The 20,625-nt window shown below is 48.4% G+C and overlaps 1 protein-coding gene across 1 annotated transcript in view; it reads right to left on the bottom strand.

Moving 5' to 3' along the window:
• The window catches only part of FAM222A (family with sequence similarity 222 member A), a 53,815-nt gene that overhangs the window by 13,797 nt on the left and 19,393 nt on the right, over nt 1-20,625 (bottom strand). The window contains exon 2 of the mRNA XM_059408656.1: nt 9,975-10,102. Within this exon, the coding sequence (XP_059264639.1) occupies nt 9,975-10,056 (82 nt within the window). The 5' untranslated portion in view covers nt 10,057-10,102. The remainder of the gene's footprint in view (nt 1-9,974; nt 10,103-20,625) is intronic.

Here is a 20,625-nt window from a genome sequence, read left to right as displayed (position 1 = left end):
CCTCTCGCAGCCCTTGATCTCTGAGCTTCTGTCCTCTCCTAGGCATGGTTCCTGTGGCGGGGGTGGTACTGGCCCTTCCTTCTGTCCCGAGGCTGCACTCAGCGACAGCTACATAATTGAATCTGCTACCAGAGGTTTGTCTTTAATTTTATTGGAATTTTAAATTGCTTCGTTTCTTCCATATTTTATTAGTGTCAGTGGAAGCAGCTGCACCTGCAGGAATGCTTGTGGGGCCACGGGTCCAGCCTTCCGGGGTCAAGGTTGGTGGGTGAGGGGTGGGAGTGGGGGAGAAGTGCCTCTCCCTGCTCCTCCTGGGTTAGCAAGCCCTTCCTCCCATGAAGATGAGAGAGTGGGCTGGAAGCCTTTTGTCCTTTTGTGAGCGCCGGGAGGAGCGCTCCCACTCACTGCGGGAAGGTGGGACAGGTGAAGTGTTTGAGTCCGCCACCAGGCCCTAGGGGTTCTCTGATGTTTTAAATCCTCACATCACAATCGAGTTAATAGGCCCCAAGATGGCCACTCACTCACTTGTCCAAGACCTCACACACATACCCCACTCAGGGCACAGCTAGGATCTGACCCCCCAGACCAGCTCTGTCTCCACACCTTTGCCCTGGAGGCTCATGCTCAGGAGGGCAGTATGAGGCACAGAGAGGCTGTGCCTCTCACCCAAGGCCTGGCAGAGCAAGGATGGCGGCTCACGTCAGGGTCCTGGGGTAGCTGCCTCAGCTCTTTCCTTCCTGGGTGGCAGGTCCTGGAATGTCACCCCCATGCTCCCATGGTGCCTCTCTGGGGCTCTCTCCTTAGCCCGTATTTAGAGCAGTGCGCACTCCAAGTTTATGGATCAACACCATGATGAGAAAGTCAAATATTTATTATCAGGGAAGGTCCTGAGCAGCTGAGAAAAACTCTTCTGTCCCAGGTGTGGGCAGGTCCTATTGGGGACCCAGGGACTCTGGCCAGTTGGGAGTAACCAAGAACTCAGGCCTGAAGTAGGGGAGGGGAAATGGACTCCCCTGCCCACTGTACACACACACACATACACCTTTTTTTCCTTCTTTTTTCTCTCCAGGTCACTTTCTCTCGTCACCTGTTCCAGCTGCCCAGGCTCCTGGACACAGGGCCACCCCCATGCCTGTCTCCTCTACTTGCCTGACCTCAGGAGCCAGAGAGGGAAATTGCGGCCATTTCTGGTTTGCTGGCCATGTTCTGGGCATATGTGGTTGCCATGCCTTGTGCAGCCTTGTGCAGGCTGCTCTGATTCCATTTTATAAAGAATGGAGGGAGGGCATCTCAGACCGGGCCATGTCCTCCCTTGACCAGGCTTTTGACATTATTGTCACTGGTGGGAAGAGCTGGATGGCTTCTTAGGTCCACCTGACTTGACCCCTTCTTTACAAAAGGGAGAACAATGGCCCTAAGAAGCCGACCAACTTGGCCAAGGACAATACTCATTGCCCAGTTGAGACCTTTCTCCTGTGGTAAGAAATGCAGCCAAGCCTATGGTCCAGTCACAAAGCTCAGGGAGAGCCTTCCCATCTCAGCTCTTCCCCAAGGCCACAGGCACAACTGCCCCACAGTAATGCCCAGGAGGAAAGGGCAGGAGCCTCACTCTGCCAAGTGTCTAGGCCCTGACCGGCAGCAGGGCACCCAATGCAATTTGCTTATCTCCCTTCCTGCCTCCCTCTTTCCTGTGCTCTTCAATTAAAGGCAGAGTCACTGTCTTTTCCAATCAGTGCAAAAATGTCAAAGGGTCTGAGTGAGCTGGAGAAGCAGGACGTCCTTGGTGGCCCCACACTATTTCATTCAAGCCTTGGAGCAGGAAGGAAGGACAAGTCCAGGGCATCACGCCCAGCCTGGGTTGTCCTGCCCAGCCCCTGCCTCCAGCCAGATGCACAAGAGCAATCAAAGGTTAAAACACACAGATCCTCTGAGCCAGTAAGTCCACGTGGGGAAGACCTTTTTATTTTTAAACAAATACACATACATGTACAAAGATCCATTACAGCCCTGTTCTGAATAGCAAGAGACTGGAAACCACCTAAATGCCCATCAACAGAGGGATGGTTTAAAATGTTATTCTTTGGGCGCCTGGGTGGCTCAGTGGGTTAAGCCGCTGCCTTCGGCTCAGGTCATGATCTCAGGGTCCTGGGATCGAGTCCCGCATCGGGCTCTCTGCTCAGCAGGAGCCTGCTTCCTCCTCTCTCTCTCTCTGCCTGCCTCTCTGCCTACTTGTGATCTCTCTCTGTAAAATAAATAAATAAAATCTTTAAAAAAAAAAAAATGTTATTCTTTATCCAAATAATGGAATACAATGCAGCTGTTAAAAAGAATGAGGATATTCTTTCTATCACGTGGTGAATAACTGCCAGGACATATGAGTCATGAAAAAAGGCAAGGAATTGAGAAGGGGGGACGGATATGAATGTTTATACGAAAGGTATTTATTGTTCTTCCTGAATGTGTATTTTTCAGGAGGGTATTTAAGAAACTGCCAACATTGGTTTCCTCTGAGGTGAGTTATTTTTCATTTTAAATTCTTCTGCTTTCTGAATTGGGCACCATGGACAATCTATTCAGTGAAGTACTTAATTTAATAAAAGAGAATATGCTCTCTCTGAAGGTCATATAAAGGAATGAAGGGGACTGTGCATGAAAAACATATTCCTTGAAACCAAAGCCCCCCCCCCCCACCAAATTATCTGTCCTTGTTCGGTTTTTGATAAGGCAGACAAATATTTCTCTATACCCCTCTCTCTGGAAGAACACCAGCAGAAGAGTGAGCTCAATTTTGAGAAATGTTGATATAATACCTTCTCTTCCTACAAATACCCCCAAAGCAACATGGAACAAAACACAAGTTCCATTTTTTGGCAAAATTAGGAGACCGTTAAACCCCTAAACAACAACGGAGAGGCTGCCCGAAAGCAACAGTGATCCAGTGGGAAGTTGAGGAACGAAACAGAAAGAGTGCCATAGCTGTGCATTTCATAAAGAACCGGCAGCATATACTTCCCAACTGTGACAAATACATCCTGTATGAGTCTAAACAAAATCTAAACCCTCTTTTTTGCAGAGAAACTAGGAATGCAGCAGCTGGTTATCAACCTTCCCTAGGCCCATGTGGTTCTGAAAAGCAAAGAAGGTAGGGCTAAATAAGAAATCCCACTAATAAGCCGTACTTGTAGGAACCGGTTTGTCTCTGAGGCCACTGGAGGGAAATAGCTGGGCTGAGAAAAACTCCAGAGGCAAGTAATAAAATTGAACCAGGATGGTACTTAATCAAAAGGAAAATGAGACAGGCAAAGCCTATGTAACAGCTGGCAATAAATAAATAAATAAATAAATAAATCCCACTTCCCATCAGAAAATGTAGCCACAAATGAGACAAAGATTATAGCCCAATATTTCACTGTGAGGGGAAAAAAAACTTTGTAAACAACTGTTTCTATAAAACAAAAACACAAGGCAGATATACAAGAGTAGAGGGAAAAACTTGTAAAAGCAAAAGGGTAACATGGAATGTATAAGAAAAACAAAAAGTTAAAAAAAAAAGTGAGCAAAGTAAAAAGGGTACATCAGGAAGATAGGCAAAAGACAGACAATCTTTGCTTAACTAGAGTCTCCAAAGAAGGAAACCAAAATAATACAAGCCTGGGAGATCCCTGTCAAAAAGGCATGGTACTGTGTTCCGGGAAAAAAAGACTCTCAACGGTCAACCCTAAGGCACATGCTACTGAAAGTAATAACATGAAAGACATGGAAAGATCTAAGTGAAATGTAAGAAGGAAAAATCAGGCTTCAACTTCTCCATGACAACATCCGACAGTAGAGGGAGAACACGGTATGGTCTGCAAAGATCCTCAAGGAAACAAGTGACCCAGGGAGAATTTTTCACTCATTCAAGCAGAAGGTTGACAAGATATACCTTTCTGAACTTGCAGGAACTCCTGGAGTGCTGTTCACTTGAGGCAAGCCATATACCCACGGACTAGCTTTGGGTGATGGGAAACTAAGGCACAAGAACTGGTGGTGAGCAGTGATCCTATTTCTCTAGGAGACAGACTGAAATTAACTGTGGGACTGTGACCAACATTACAAATCCTGGGAACAGTGTAATGGTATCACTAATAACAGAAGGTTGGGAAAGGGAAAGAGAGGAACGGCAGAAGCACATAGATATCCTCATATTTAACAGTTGGGATCAAAAGATATATATTTTTAAGATTTTTTTTTCAGTAATTTCTACACCCAACGTGGGGCTCGAACACACAACACTGAGATCAAGAATCATATGCTCTAAAGACTGAGCCAGCCAAATGCCCCAAACAGTATTTCAAACTGATTGTCAGGTAAGGCCACCTGGGTGGTATAGGCTTGGTTAAGTGTCCAACTCTTGGTTTTGGCTCAGGTCGTGAACTCAGGATCATGAGATCATGCTGTGTGTTGAGCCCTGTGTTGGGCTCCGTGTAGAAATCTACTTGAGATTCTCTTTTCTGCTCCCTCTGCCCCTCCTGCTTGTGCTTGCTTTCTAAAATGAATAAGTCAATCTTAAAAAAGAAACTGATGTCAGGTAATGGAGGCTTAATATGAAGAAGTGAGCTCTAAGAAAATGTTGAGAAAAAAAGGAAATATATCGATTTCATAATTTTGTTCATTTTAGGAACAGTAATAGATACTGTTCCGAAGAAATAGATATCAGGGTATTACTTGAAGTTACAGCACTAGAACAAGAACAACCTTCTGTATGATCAGTAGGTACACAAAAAGCACAGATCACATAGAGAAAGACTTTTTTTAAAAAGATTTTATTTGAAAGAGAGAGACTGAGCAAGAGAAGCAGACTCCCCAGTGAGCAGGGAGCCTGACATAGGGCTCAATCTCAAATCATGACCTGAGTTGAGCAGGTGCTTAACCAAGGGAGCCACCCAGGCACCCCGAGATAAGACTTTTCAAAGCAATTAAAATAAAGCACAAAATAGATCAGACACCTGTCATATCAATAAGTGTAAAGGGCTTAAAACATTCAAAAATTTTTAAAAAGCCGTTCAGATTGTCTCACAAAGCTTAATCCAACTCTCCGGTATGTGAATTACATCTAAACCAAGTAATTCAGAAAGGCTGAAAGGAAAGGACTGGTAAAGTTTCAAGGAAAATGTGAATTAAAAAAGCAGAAGTTACCATTGTATTAAATATGGCAAAGAAAGATGCAGTTCACTACAAAGAGTTACAAGATTACTATCTGTGTGTCTTAAAGGATATTGCATCACCATGCAGAATGCTACACCTGTAGGTGCTGCAAGAAGAAACAGACTGGGAACACATGAGTAATTCATTTATTCATTTCTAATTCATTTCTCCATCCATGACAGGTAAGCAAGGATACAGAAGACATAACCAACATAATTAATTGGGGAGACATAATTGATATACACCAAGCTCTGAATCCCCAAAATAGCCACACTTCTTTTCAAGCCCCATTTGAAAAGTCGTAAAACTCACAAAAACTGATTACATCACAAAGAAAAATTTAAATCCAAAAAAGTGGAAATCATGGACAACATTCTCTGATCATAATGCATTATAACTGGAAATAATTAATTATAAAAGCACCTACTACCAGAATGGACAGGTGGAATTCAAATGAGCCTTAGATCAAAGAAGAAATTAAAACCAAATTATAAGAGATTTTAAAAATAATGATAAAAATGCCTTCTATTAGGGCACCTGGGTGGCTCAGTGGGTTAAGCCTCTGCCTTTGGTTCAGGTCATGATCTCAGGGTCCTGGGACAGAGTCCCGCATCAGACTTTCTGCCCAGCATGAAGCTTGCTTCCCCATCTCTGTCTGCCTCTCTGCCTACTTATGATTTCTCTCTCTCTTTGTAAAATAAATAAATAAATAAATCTTAAACAAACAAACAAACCTTCTACCTGTAGGGTACAACTAAAGCAGTGCTCAGAGAATTCATAGCCTTAATTCCTTTTTTCTTATTTATCAGCAGCAAGAATTAAGCTTCTAACTCATTTTTTAAGAAGAAAAGTACAAAGAAGCCCTTAATAAAAACATAAATTAGTGAATTAGAAGCCAGAAAAGGGTAATTACTAATAAATAAATCCTAAAGATAGATCTTTGGGGAGGGGAGGTTGGTGACCTCTTAGCTAACCTAATCAAGAAAAATGGGGATGGGGTGGGGGAGGAAAGCACAAAATACTCAAGAAAAAGGGTGAAATCATCATTTAAAAGAACAGTAAATTAATTTGTTCAACGTCATGAAAGTAAATTTAACAACTGGATAAAATGAATACTTTTCTAGACAGACATAATTTACCAAACTCATTCAAGAAGCAGAACAATGATAACTGATCAATTATTACAAAAGACCAATCATTACAGAAGAATCAAAGAGCTACTCTCCCACCCCAAAGAAAGGCACTTTCCCAGCCTGTTTCATGGAGGATCAACTAATCTTTAAAGAACAAATAATCTACTTCTACTTAAACTGTCACAACTGCATAGAGAAAGGAGGGAAACCTCCATTTTCTTTACAAGGCAAGCCTAACAGTGATTGCAAAACCCAACAAAAATGTGTTCCAAAAAACTGAAGACTAACTTCACAGATGAAATTTTCTAGCAAAACCCCTAGGCAGCCAAGCCAATCCAGCAATATACTGAAATATTCACCATGAGTGGGATTTGACCAGGAATGCAAGGATAGTTTGATGTTAAGGAACTGCTGTTATTATTCCTATTAAAAGATTAAAGGGAAATAACCTACAATAGTCTTCCTAGACACTGAAAAGGGATTTGATAAGATGCAGCTTCCATTCTTAATTTTTTTTTAATTCTTAATAAAACAGGAATACAAGGACACTTATTTAACCTGATAAAACATCTGTCCCTGAAATCAGCATATTTTGCATGATAGGGACATCCTAAAAGCTGCTCATTAAAGTCAGGAATGAAGCAAGCATGTCCATTATCAGCACCATTATTTTTCACTGTTTCAAGGATCACAGCCAACACTATTAAGACAAAGAAATTAAGATATAAAACCTCCAAAGTACATGCACACAATAAAACAGAGTTACTGGAAAATCTAAGAAATCAAATGGAAAAACCATTACAAACAATAAAAGAATTCAGTAAAGGGGCAGGAGTTAATAGCCTTTATGTAAATAACCTCCATTTCAGGAAGAAAAGACTAGCCAAAAAAAGGGGTAACTATCCAGAATTAAAACTTTTAAAATGTGCACGGATCTAGGTGAAGCGAATATTAAAACTTTTCTAGGGACACAAAAAAGTTGGAACAAACCGAGGGTTTCTCATGGCCCTAGAAGGCATCGACATAAAAAAAAAAAATTATTCCTGAATTATAAATTTCCACGTGATCCCAGAAAAAATAAAAATAAAATAGGACTTTTGTTCTTACGCAGATGAGTTGATTCTATAGTTCAGTCAGAAAAATAAATAGCCAATTTCCACTTCTAGAAATTTAGGGTAGGGAACCAACAAGGAACAACAAGCACCACCACATAGTAAAAGGTGTTGTGTACATGCTACAATGCAAATGAACCTTGAAAACACGCCACTAAGTAAAAGAAGTCAGTTGCAAAAGACCACATGCTATAGGGCTCCCTTCTTAGGAAAGAAGAAGGGGAATGAGGGGTCGGGGAGTGACTGCTGGTGGATAAGAGTTTCTTCCTCAGGTGATAAGAATTTTCCAAAATTGACTGGGGTGATGGTTGCAAAAAAAACCATTGATTGTATAAATCACATGGGTAGGTTTTATGGCATGTGAATTCTATTTCAGCAAATTTGTTAAAATTCTCTGTAACAATTAGTCATTGCCCTAATGACTTGTGTATGCTTGGATCTATACCTTACATTTTATACCATGTATTTATTTATTTTTATTTTTTTTAAATTTTATTTATTTGACAGAGACACAGCAAGAGAGGGAACAGAAGCAGGGGGAGTGGTCGAGGGAGAAGCAGGCTTCCTATCAAGCAGGGAGCCTGGTGCAGAGCTTGATCCCAGGACCCCAGGGTCATGACCTGAGCTGAAGGCAGACATCCAACAACTGAGCCACCCAGCACCCCTATGCTCTGTATTTTAAAAAAACTAGAAGAAACCCTGGGGAACCAAAAAAAAAAAAAAAAATCTCAGCATGAGGAAGGAGACATTCTAAAATCCATGACCCAAAATCCACAGGCCATAAAAGGAAATACAGATTTCACTTCACAAAGACAAATGGCAGAATCAAAGACAAATGGTGAGTTGGGAAACCATATGTAATTCAGATGACAGACAGAGGTCTAATTCCATCATATACAAAGAGCTCCTGTAATTCAATGAAGACAAAAACTACCCAATTGAAAAAATGGACTAAGGAGATGAATAAGTTCAAAGATAAAATAAATGGCTCCAACATGAAAAGATACTCATCCTCACTCATGTTAAACTTAATTTAAAACTGCACTGTGATCCTACTTTCACTGATGAGGTGACCAAGCCTAGAAGTGTGATACCATGCTGTGATGTTGAGGGGGTGGGCAAACAGGCTATCTCACCCAGAGTCATCTTGTCAGATGTCAGTCAGACTACATCTATCAAAATTACAAAGGCAGGCGGTGCCCCACGGGGGTGGCTCAGTCGTTAAGTGGCTGTCTTTGGCTCAGGTCACGATCCCAGGGTCCTGGGATTGAGCCCCGGGTCGGGCTCCCTGCTCAGCAGTGAGTCTGTTTCTCCCTTTCCCCTCCACCTGTTTGTACTCTCTCTCTCTCTCAAATAAGTAAAATCTAAAAAAAAAAAAAAACTTAAAAAAATTAAAATACTCAAATAAAAAAATACTTAAGTAAAATACTAAAATAAGTAAAAATACTCAAATAAGTAAAAACAAAAAAAAAAAAAAAAAAAAAAAAGATAACCACCTATTAAGAAAGGAAAAAGAGGCACAGAATAAGCACAATGATGAATGGCAATCAATCCTGGGCTACAGGATAGAGCCAACAGGGAGACAGCTGTCCCCCTACATTTAAAAAGAGAGTGACAGCACATGTGCATGAGCGGGGAGGGTGGGGGGTGGGGAATGAATCTTAAGTAGACTCCAACACGCCCAGTGTGGAGCTGGACATGGGGCTCAGTCTCACAACCCTGAGATCATGACCTGAGCTGAATTCAAGAGTCGGACGCTTAACTGACCACCTAGCTGTCCCCAGAGCTGTCCCCTTTGAAGAGACAATAATTGTTCATTTCTAACTGAGAGCTGTAGTTCAGGAACCCGGGCCTATGTTACCAGATCCTCTGATTTTTTTTTCCCAAGAGACATCAGAAATCCAGGTTATTACGCAAATTTTCCTGTTTTCAAATGTTCCCAAGGACTTCAAATTAAAAAAAAAAAAAAAAGACCCTATGAGGGCTAAAAAAAATTGGATCAGAGAGTTTGGTCTTCCTGTCCTAGAGGGTCAAGGAAGACAGCCCCTTGGAGATCACCTTGTCCAGCTCCGTAATTTGACACACTGAAAACCAAGACCCAGAGCAGGGAAAGATGTGCCCAAGATCACACAGCAAATCAGGCCCTGCACTGGGATCCCACTCAGGACTATGTGCTTCTGCATCGTCCTCCTCTCTCCCAACAGCACCAGAAAATCATGGTGAGTGAGACAGACACAGGGCATTGTGGGGTCCCAGGCAGGGGGCTCCTGGGGAGGTGGTCACACCGTGCAGGAGTCACCCACCCAGCCAAAAGATGGGTGCCATTGTTGGGGAGGGGGTGCAGCACAGGCAAAGGCCTAGAACACGGAGAGCTCTGGACAGGGTGGTGGTGGGTGGACAATTCCTGCTGGGATCTGCCCCACAGAGCCCTGAGGTGGGAAGAGCTGGGTGCATCCGGGAAAGAGCACTCTCTCCCCACCTCCGACCATGGACTCAAGGCAGAAGGGGACAGAGACAGGGGCTGGGGAGGCTGTGCACTCACACTTGCGCAGATCCAGGCTCTTGCTCGGGCAGGCCAGGTGCTGGCCCGGTGGGTTCTGGGTCCTCTGGAGACAGGCCAGCATGGCTGAGCTGGGGGCCCGTGGTGGGGCACACTGTGCAGCAGGGTCCCTGTGAGGAGGGGGATGAGATGCTTGTCACTCGGGCTGCTCCGTGCCCACCTCCCATGTCCCCCCGCCGGCAGTTGCTTCCAGCAGCCTCCCCACTACCCAGCAGAACATCTGAGACTTTCAAAGTAGATGCCCCTTTTCCCTTATCTGACAGAGGAGGACGCTGAGGCCTGGAGACATCAAAGGAAAGAAAGGAAAAGAACCCACATCTTGGGTGGTGGATTTCCATCATGTCGCAGGGGGCATGCCGTGCGGGGGGTCGTGTAGAACAGACCAGTGGGTCACCTCCTCCAAGGGGCTTCCCTGATGCCGCCAGATCCTCATCCCCTCCCTATTTCCTCAGCAGGTTGCCCTTCCAGCCAGGGGTGGCCTGTGGCCCTCTTGTCCGCACCTGGGAGTGGGTCTGTCCCTGCTTTTCAGTTTTGAGCTCATGGAAAGCAAAGACCCCACATGGTCACCTCTGGAAATGACACGGGGGCCCAGGGTGGGGTGTCGCCCGGGAATTGCCAGTGGGCACCTGGGTGTTCCAGTGTACGAAGAGTCCTGGGGCATTCTCACAGCACCCCCAGGGGAAACGTCCAGGACAGCATTCCCGGGAGAACGTATGGTCTCCAACCCTGACGGGTGCTGAGCCTGAGCCCAGGTCCTCTGGGGCCACCAGGGTTCCCAGAACGCAGAGGCCCTGATGGGCAGGGTGAACACAGGCCAGGTGGGGCCTGCCCTGGAGGCCATGGAGAGGGAGGGGTGGGTTTCTCTGCAAAACTCCTCCTTTCTTCTTGTCCTAGTTAGGAGCCAGCGGCCCGACACCCCTGACATTCACTGAGCTGACCCTGGCCCCCCCCACCTCCTGACCTCACCCCACCCCCACTGGTGTCCTGAGCAGCCAAGCTGGGCCAGCTGAATCCTCCTGCCAGTTCTTTAAAAAAGGAAGAAAGACAGGGGTGGGGGGGCGGTGTTTAAGGGGGAAGAAAGGGAGTTATTTAATACTAAACAGGTGTCTGGAGCCCTTAAATTCTGCTGCTTTCTTCTAATAATGAAGTATTCATGAGGAAAAGCCTTTTTTCACTACTTTCTTAAGATACTAATTTCACAACAAGCTCCTTGTTACGGAGCAATTATTCCAATCTTGAATTTCCCCGAGACGGTTGCAGCCTCCTGTCTGTCCTGGCCTCTCGGTAAATGAAAGACAATCACGTAACCACCTTTCATTATGCTCTATTTTACTTTCAGCAAAGGTACCCTGAAAGAAATGATTTACTCTGAAAGGGACTTTTATTCAGTTTCAAAACCAATTTTCTCCTATTACTGTCTCCAAAAAAAAAAAAAAAAAAAAAAAAAAAAAAAAAAAAAAAAAAAAAAAAAAAGTAGGGGGTGGGTGGGGGAGGGGAGGCGGTTTGCATCCCCCTCCCTACCCCCCAGTCGCCAGCCTTAAGGCAGGCAGAGCTGCAGTATCCACTTCCCGGCTTTGATTTCTGGTAATTTTAAAATATGCCATTACAATCAGGCAGAAATTATACAGTTTAAAAAGGAAATGAAGTGGGGTTTATTGCAGGGATGAAAGCCCTTGACAGCGGGAAGGAGGCACCGCTCCTGGGGGGCAGGGGACCCAGGCCCTCTAGGACAGAGCCGCACACTCACACTGCCCCACTAGGACAGCCAGGGATGTGCCCGCAGGACGCCGTTCATGTGCATTCCATTCGTCTCCCAAGGTGGGCGCCCACTGCCATCCTCCTGAATGTGAAAGTCCTCTCCATCCACAGATGGGGAAACCCAAGCCTGAGAGGCAGAACCCTGCCCAGGGCCACCCAGCAGGCAGTGGCTAGATGAGTCTGCTCCCTTACCAGTGGGCAGGACACCCCACCCCAGCTGGGCTAGAAACCTGGGACCTACAGACCCCTGCCAGGGCCAGCCATGGGACCCCAGGGGAGCTACTACCCTCCTCTTGTAAGTAGAGGCTCCCTTATCCCTCCCAGGTCATTACCCACCTCACCATGCCCAGCAGGCCCCCCTCTCCCTGCAGATCCTTTCACTGTGTGCCAGGGGCCCAAGAAGCCCAGCCCCTGTCCAGGTCCGCCCCTGCAACCCCATAGGTCACACACACTTTGCAGCTGAACAGGGCAGGCTTGGGGCTGTAGTTGTTGGGGATAAGGGGCAGGCTGCCTAATCGGGGGCCTCTCTGGACCCCATCAGTTGCCCTCTCTGTGGGGCTCTGGTTTTCAGAATGCTCTGATGATGGATGCCTAAGCAGTTCAGGAAGCCGAGAGATCACCAGCTCAGGGGGCGATAGAGGATCCCCTGGAAGGGACAGCATCCACTCAGCTCAATACAAACAGCCTGGATCACCTTGCTTCTGGAGGCCCCGCAGCCCGAGAGACCGTCTCTACTGGAAGGCGAGGAGTTTTTCTCTCTGTGCCTCTAATCCCAGTTCACTGCTCATTTTCCCAGGAACCCTGTGCCTTGCTGCTGGGGCAGGTAGGGGGTCACCGTGGGAGGGGACAGGAACCAGCCCAGCATGGTGATGAGCAGGTTACCACCAGTTCCCACAGCACCCCAACCAGCTACAACAGGACAGAGTCAGGCCCAACATTCTTTGCCTATCCCCCCACACCACCCGCCCTGGCCAGCTCTCTTAGCCCTCCCTCCAACTGGCTGCCCCGCACCTCCAAACCTTTGCCTGTGCTGGTCCTCTGCCCAGAGCACCACGACCCCAGTCCATTTTAACTCAGACTCTGGTTCAGCTGTCCCTCCCCTGGGCATCCCCCCCTCCACAGTCCTAATCACACCAAGTTGTAATTGCCAATTTTCATGTCTGTCTCTCTCCACTGGACTGTGAGTTTCTCAGGGGCAAGGACCATGTCTTATTTGTCTCTTTCTCCCGGTGCCTGGCAAAGAGTAATCATTTAATAAATAGGTGTTGAATGACTGGCTGAATCAATGAATCAGTTATTGTCAGATGAAGTGACCAAGGCCCAGAGAAGCCAACCATCCTGCACAAGGCCACCCAGCAAGCTGGGGACAGGAATGAGGCAGGCGCCTAAAACACTCCTGTTCTTCCCTCGAACCCACCCTGCGCCCCTCCCTGCTTGGCATCATCCCATCTGCAGAAAACCAGCTCCTCTGAGGCCCCACCCTGCCTCATGACCAGTGCCCTCATCCCTGCGCTGCCACCCCCCCACCCCCCCATCCCCCGCCAGAGACTGTCCTGGGAACACTGCTCATTTTGAAACCCTATCTGCAAATCAGGCTGTTTATAAGCCCAAGGTCTTTTGTGACTTTAATAAAAAAAAGGGGGGGGGGGGCTGGGAGGTAGGGAGGGAGAAAATGTCGCAAGCCTCAATGATTAGAATGCTTTGGCATCATTCCTGACGTGGGGGCTGATAAGACGTCTTATCTCAGAGGCACCTCTAGGAAAAGGTCCCCTCCACCAGATAACGCCCCCAGCCGCCGATATGCCCTTTCATGGCTGAGGATTTAGATAAAGGAAATGTGACAGGGAGGGGAAAGAAAGGAAGGAACTTTCCCAGTCCGAGGAGGAATGGAGTCTGTGTGACTTGCCTCGGCAGAACAATACACAGAGGGTGTCTAAAGGCTGTCTTTATTTTTATTAAAAGAACAGGGAATTGGGGTCTTTGGCCCTCCCTGCCTTTTGCCATCTCTCCCTGCCTGTCTGGCTGCAAAGGACCTCAGGAAGCCCCCAGCCAGCAGGAGGGGGAGCTCACCAATAACCATACACATTAGCACTAATAAGAGCCCTGCCCATTTGCCACCTCCCACATGCCTCCTGTCCGTTACCCCTCACTGCCACTTCCTAGCAGCCTCTGTGGGTTCTGTTGTTAGCCCCATTTCACAGATTAGGAAATGGTCACAGAGAAGGGAAGTAATCTGCACGAGGTCACACAGCTTTTAGGTGTCACCCCAAACAGAGACCGCACCCTAAGGCTCACACACATGCAGCCCCGACATTTGGCTCCATCGTGATGGGGGCGGTGCCCGCAGGCCCCAGCTCCTCGGCAGCTGGACAGGAAGGAGCGGAGGCTAAGGCCTGCTTCTTCCCAGTGCCCAAATCCACTTTGATTTTGCTCCAGCAGGGGCTAGGATCACAGGGAGGGAGGTGATGAGGGGAAGGAGAAGGAGGGGCTCCCAGGAGGGCGCTTACTCATCCCATAAACATTCACAGAGCACAGAGTGTGAGGTCTGTGTTGGGCAGAACAATACCAAGAGGAATAAATCCCAGACCCTGCTTCTGGGAGAACCATTCTGAGGTGGCTGTCATTTACCCACCTATTCACTCGCTCACTCATTCACTCAGGCAGCAAACACTCCCTGAGCATCCTTTGAGAGCCATCCCTGTGCCATGAGCCCTGTACAAAAATTGGTAAGAACGTCTTGCCAATCCCTGGGGCCTGCTTCTCCCTCTTCCTCTGCCTGCCACTCCTCCTTTTTGTGCAGTCAACTAATAAATAAAATCTTTAAAGAAAAAAAAAGCATGTCCTGCCAAAGAGAACATCCAGTAAGAACTGACTGTCCACTCCCAAATCCAACCTACTGAAAATGAACTTTCCTGGGTGTGTGGGTGGCACAGTCAGTTAAGTGTCTGCCTTGGGCTCAGGTCATGATTCTGGGGTCCCGGGGTCCTGGGATTGAGCCTCCTGTCAGCTCCCTGCTCAGTGGGGAGTCTGCTTCTCCTTCTACCCCTCCCTCTACTCCTGGACTCGCTCTCTCTCAAAAAACAAATAAAGTCTTAAAAGAAAAGAAAAGAAAAGGACTTTCCTAGCTTCTCCCTCCAGCTGCTATTTCCCAAAAGTGGCAGGTGGGCAGAATGCTCCCTCATGCATCCTGCAGGTCCACGGTCTGCCCCTTGCCAGGCCGTGCTGGCCCTAGAGTGCCACAGAGTATGAAGATGTGCTTGGGCTCCACAGCAGGGTGAGGCTGTGACCTCATGAAAGTCAGGGCTACACCTCCAGAGCCTGTCCTTCCATACTCTTGGAGCTGCCGACTCTGGCCTCGCTAGCTCTACCCAAGGCCAAAGACTGGCTGTGGCTTGCAGCAGAAGGTCATGCCAGGCCCTTCCCAAGGTCCAGTAGGAGTATGATTTCACTGGGGAGAGCCAGCCCTGGATGCCTCTGGGTGGCACCTGCCCACACCAGGGCTCTGACTGGCTCAGTGACCTAGGGAAAGTCTCAGTCCCTCCCTGACTCTTGTTTCCCTCACTGAATCTTGATGGGGAACAGCCCAGAGGATTTTCTGAGAGGCACTTCCAGCTTGGACATGAGGGGATGTTTCACGATTTGGTTTTCAAACAATCCATGTGCAAGGCAGCAGGCTAGGGCCTCTGTTGACACACAGAGGGAGTTATGGATGCAGCCTGTGCTTGAGGAATTTAGAAGCTTGAGTTGGGATGAGTTAGGGAGCTGGAAAAATACAGCAGTTCACATAAAGCACTGGGGTGGATGGCTAGGACCATGCTATTCCTCAAGGCCCCACAACCTTCACAGGGGAGGGGGGAGGAGCTACACACAGTTCTCACCCTGATCCCTCCAGGAGGGACAGGAAGACTTGTTCTTCCCCCTGCCCTGGCCACAGAGTCTGACCCCCAAGTGCGGGGAACAATCTGAAGTGGTGATGAGAGGCCCAGTGGCTAGGACAGAGGATGAGCACTGGACTGGGAGCCTGGGAGAGCTGGAGTCAGATCCTGCTCTGTGGCCCTGGGACACTTTTCTGTGATAGTCCCCAGCACCACTAGCCAGGCCAGCGCAAAGCCTCAGGGAGAGCAGTCCTCCTTTCTAAACAGTGAGGGACAGGAAATCACCCGCACCTGGCCAGGACTGCTGTACCATAGGGAGTCTGGGTGCACAGCCCCTCCCCCACAACAGGAGGCTCCACTGTCTCTTTCTTCCTCTTCCCTCTCTCCCTCTCCCTTACTCCATCTGTCTCCCTGTCCTGCTGCCTTCCTTCTTTTTTCCTGCTGTCCCTCCCTTCTTCTTGTTCCCTTCCTTACCCCACTCTCCCCTGTTCCTTCCAATTCCCTCCCTCTGGCCACCCCCCAACCCACCCTGTCTTTCAAGGCAGCCAGAGTAGAAGCCCACCCCCATCCTCCTCCTGCAGCCCCCTCCCCCATCCCTGTTCTGAGCCTGAGGCCTTCCAGGGGACCCTGTTAATAATTAAATGTTAATCTGAAAAGCAATTTGAGCTGCTGGCTAGGCAGATCTGGTTAGAGATTACATTAGCATGGAGGAGGCGAGGGTAATTTTCTTTAACCCCTCTCCTGATCTCTCAAGCCCAAGAATCTTCAAGTCACACCGCCACTCCTGATTAAACTGGTGCAGGGCTGAGCTGTGGATAAGGGGTCTGTGAAAAGTGATTATTTCCCCACTGCCATTTGGGCCTCAGCACCAGAATGGGATTTTCTCTCTCTCTCTCTCTTTTTAAAGCTTGGGATGGAGGGGTATTGCCCCCTTCAGCAGGTGGCCTCATCTACTGCCATATCCATACCTACCCCCCAGGGGGCCAGAGGTCTCTCTAAAATGCAAATCTGGCTACAAGGCAGGCATACCTGGCTCCCTCTGTTCACCACACAGAGATAGATGCCAACCCTGAGCCTGGGAGAAAACTCTCCATTCATTCTGGGCCCAGCTCTGGCCAGGACACTAGAGCCAGACATGCGGGTAGTTCTGGGCCAGCAGGAGAGACCAAAAAGTGAACCAATAATCACAAAAGCCAGAGAGCAGGCAGCCACAGCTGGGGCCCTTGGGTAAGGGGGCATGAGCTTCTTACCACCATCCTTGCAGGCCTTGCCTGTGGAATCCCTTCTGCCTGCCAGCAAGCCCTTCCTGAATCTCTACCCGCCCCATGAAATTCTCCTTGACTTTCAACTGAAGCTCGGTCCCTCAAGGGCTTCTCAGAGACACACATGGTCCTTGATAAATGTCTGATCAGTAATCGAACTAATGGAGTTCCCGTGTGGCTCTCTCTGATTTCTCCTCTGTGGGTTCACAGTGCTGTGACCAGTGACTGTGCACAATGGGCCCCCAGAAAACCATCTCCTGGAGGAAGAAGGGGCCAGAAGCACAAGGCAGGGCTCAGTGACAGACAGGTTCCCAGCGGGCAGTTCCCCGGAGCACTTCAGCACCATGGCCAGCTCCCTGTGCACGTGCCCAGAAAAGGGGACCGGGTGGAACTTGGGAGCCTAGTCACGTCAGTGGCGAGGGGACCTTCCCTGAGCAGCACTCCAGCCTCTGGAGATGTGATAAATTAAGCACCTACTGTGTGTGAGAGGCTGAGACAGTGACAGACCCTGACAGTGGGGAGGGGGCATCAGGGGCAATTACAAGGTAAGAAGACAAGTCGTAGCCAAGATGGGGCCAGCCTACCTAGCCTAGGGGTGTCACTGTCAAGGGACAGACCCCTGCCCTCATAAGGAGGATTAACAATAGCTTCCAGTCTTTGGATCCCATGTCTGAGCTTTTTTTTATCTCTTTTTTTTTTTTTAAAGATTTTATTTATTTGACAGACAGAAATCACAAGTAGACAGAGAGGCAGGCAGAGAGAGAGGAGGAAGCAGGCTCCCCGCTGAGCAGAGAGCCCGATGTGGGACTCGATCCCAGGACGCTGGGATCATGACCTGAGCCGAAGGCAGCGGCTTAACCCACTGAGCCACCCAGGCGCCCCTTTTTTTTATCTCTTAACTGATGCGCAGGGCACGTCGCTCTGAGACTCGGTTTCCTCTTCAAAAAGAGGGGGTTAATTCCACAGGCTATACAAGGGGTTGTACCACAAATTGTACTAATAAAGTGCCAGGGTCATCGAAGTACCTGCCCAATTGGTAGCTGTTATTAGTACAGTTTACGATTACCACGAGCAGTTGGTGGTAAACAGCCAGGTAAAGTTGGGGGGAGAAGGGGTCTGAAGCACAGGATGGTACACTCAAGCCTACGAAGATGTAGAAAAAAATCAGGGAATGTGAAGAGCTTAAAGCAGCTCCAGGAGGGAGAAGAAGCCCTCTTGATGAATTACCAAGAGCAGCCCATCTATGTTAAGGCCAAGCAGGGTCACCAGGGCAGAGGGAATTGGGGCAGGGAGCCCAAGTTCAGGGCGGCAAGATCCACCTGCTGAGGACAATTGCTGGCTCAAGGCAGGGAAGAGCTGAGAGAAGGTGCTAGGTGGACGGAGGGCTCATAGGAGGGTTGAAAACTGCTCTCTCTCACGATGGGGTGAGGTGGCAGCTGCCACTGGCATCAGACCTGGTGAGCCCTCTCCCAGAAACAAGGGCCACCCAGGAGCACCTAGGGAGTGAGAGTGGTGAGCACTAGGGGTAGGGCTCATGCTCAAGAAAGTGAGCCCTTGGGAAGTCCAGCAGTCCAATCTCAGACACTCCCATCCAGCTTCCCCTCCCTGAGAGCCAGATTCCAAAACAGGAAGTGTGGGCGGAATGGTGCGATTGTATAAGTCATTCATTCTTCCCCTAGTTCTGGCCTGGGCTTAAGTGACAGCCAGATCTCCCTTGTTACCTTCCAGCCAAGGGGTGAAGCTGGGCATCAATATATTGATGATCAGCAGAAATGTCCCAATCCAGCTTTTTTGCTGGAGGTCATAGAACCTTTGTGGAGGAGAAACATACAAGTGGAGACCAAAATGATACTGGGTGCTCCCACCCATCCTCTCCACCTATCCCCCCGCTGTACCCCCCAGGTCCTTAACCCTACAGTTCAGGGTTAACCCAGCAACAGGGAATGAGAAAATCTAATAATCAGAGCAGTAATAGGAGCTGGTTTTTATTTTTAGTGTTCCCATGAGTTCAGCACTTTCCAGACATCACCTCATTTAGCCCACCCCACAACACAGAGAAAGAGAGGATCACTGGTCTGTGCACCCATGAGGAAACAGTGGCCGGGGACAGGGGCTGTCCAGGCCGCAGGACAGGCAGGTAGTTGGTGGAGGGGACAGGGAAGCCCAGCAGAAGAGGTGAGCCTGGGCCAGATTTAGACCCCAAGGGCAGAGAAGAATGGAAGAAAACTGGGCCCAGGGCAAGAAGGCAGGCTTAAGACACCAGGAGAGAGAAGCCCAGGTTGGGGGATGGGCTGAGGGGAGGACTGGTCTGAGCCAGGAGCCAAGGATCAACAGATGCTTCAGAGGATCAGGCTAGAAGAGAAAGGAATAGAGCCTTTGGGACGGGGTGGGAAAACAGGACAAGGAACAATACTATCAACGTATTTATATACATGTTAACTCCCCAGAGCCAAGCCCTGCTTGTTTGTGGGCCAGGTGTCCTTTCCTGTGAGCTGGGCTGGGGGTGGCGGCAGAGCATCTCTAAGCCCCCATCATCTCTCCGCAGGGTACCATGATCCTAGCAGTGGGATGCTGGGGTCAGACCACCTGGGTTCAAATCCCAGCTCTGCCCCAGGTTGGCAGCGGGGCTGTGTTTATCTCTAGGGAGACTGACTCTTCTTTGTGTTTCTACTTCTAATTTTTCTTTTCTTTTTAAAAGATTTTATTTATTTATTTGACAGACAGAGATCACAAGTAGGCAGAGAGGCAGGCAGAGAGAGAGAGAGGGGAAGCAGGCTCCCTGATGAGCAGAGAACCCGATGCGGGGCTCGATCCCAGGACCCTGAGATCATAACCTGAGCTGAAGGCAGAGGCTTTAACCCACTAAGCCATCCAGGTGCCCATAATTCTAGTTTTTCTACAGTAATCGTGCATCCCTTCTGTGTGTGTGTTTAGGTAACTTTTTGGAAAGGGATTTCAACCACAGGTCTTCTGGAGGCAAGGAGCTGGACATACTCTAAATTCTTGGCTGTGACAGGGAGCAGGAAGAGACAGTGAAGAGACAGTGGCCCGGGAAGGTGGGGATAGGTAAAGGGAGAGGCAGGGGCAGGAGAAAGCCCAGAAGCTTTGAAATCTAGCAGCAAAGAAAGCAAGTGTGGTCCAGGCAGCCCTCCAGCAGGTCCTTCCTGCAACTCTTCCACAACAGACTGCTGCTCTGATCACGTGCCTCATCACGTCCCAAGGTCCTGGGGCCACTTCATGCTATTCTCTACCCTGCTGGGGCCAGGCTGGGCTTCTACCCAGCCTGTGGAAGGAAATGGAACTCACTTCCTTCTCCACTCAAAACTCCCCCGCTGGCTCCCACAGAGGATATTTCTAACAATATCCTCTATGGCTGTGTGTGAACCCCCTCCCCACTTGGTGCCCACACTGTCCCTCTGCCTTTGCTTACCCTGACCTTCCAGCAGGTCAACCTTGGTCTCATCTCAGGACCTTTGCACCTCAATATTCTGCCCCAGCGCTCTCAGGTAGAAATATAATGTAATTACGAGTTTTCTAGTATCCACAAGAGAAATTACTCTTCTGTTTGTTTTTTTTAAAGCCCAACATGGGGCTTGAACTCATAGCATTGAGGTCAAGAAACATAGGCTCTCCTGACTAAGCCAACCAGGCACCTTGGGAAATCACGTCTACTGACATATCTTATGTAGTCTAATATATCCAAAATAGTATCACTTCAGCATATAATCAATATTTAAA

This window comes from Mustela nigripes, chromosome 8 (assembly GCF_022355385.1).
Source record: "Mustela nigripes isolate SB6536 chromosome 8, MUSNIG.SB6536, whole genome shotgun sequence".
In the NCBI taxonomy this organism is placed as follows: domain Eukaryota; kingdom Metazoa; phylum Chordata; class Mammalia; order Carnivora; family Mustelidae; genus Mustela; species Mustela nigripes.
This window is presented reverse-complemented; position numbering and strand designations above follow the sequence as displayed.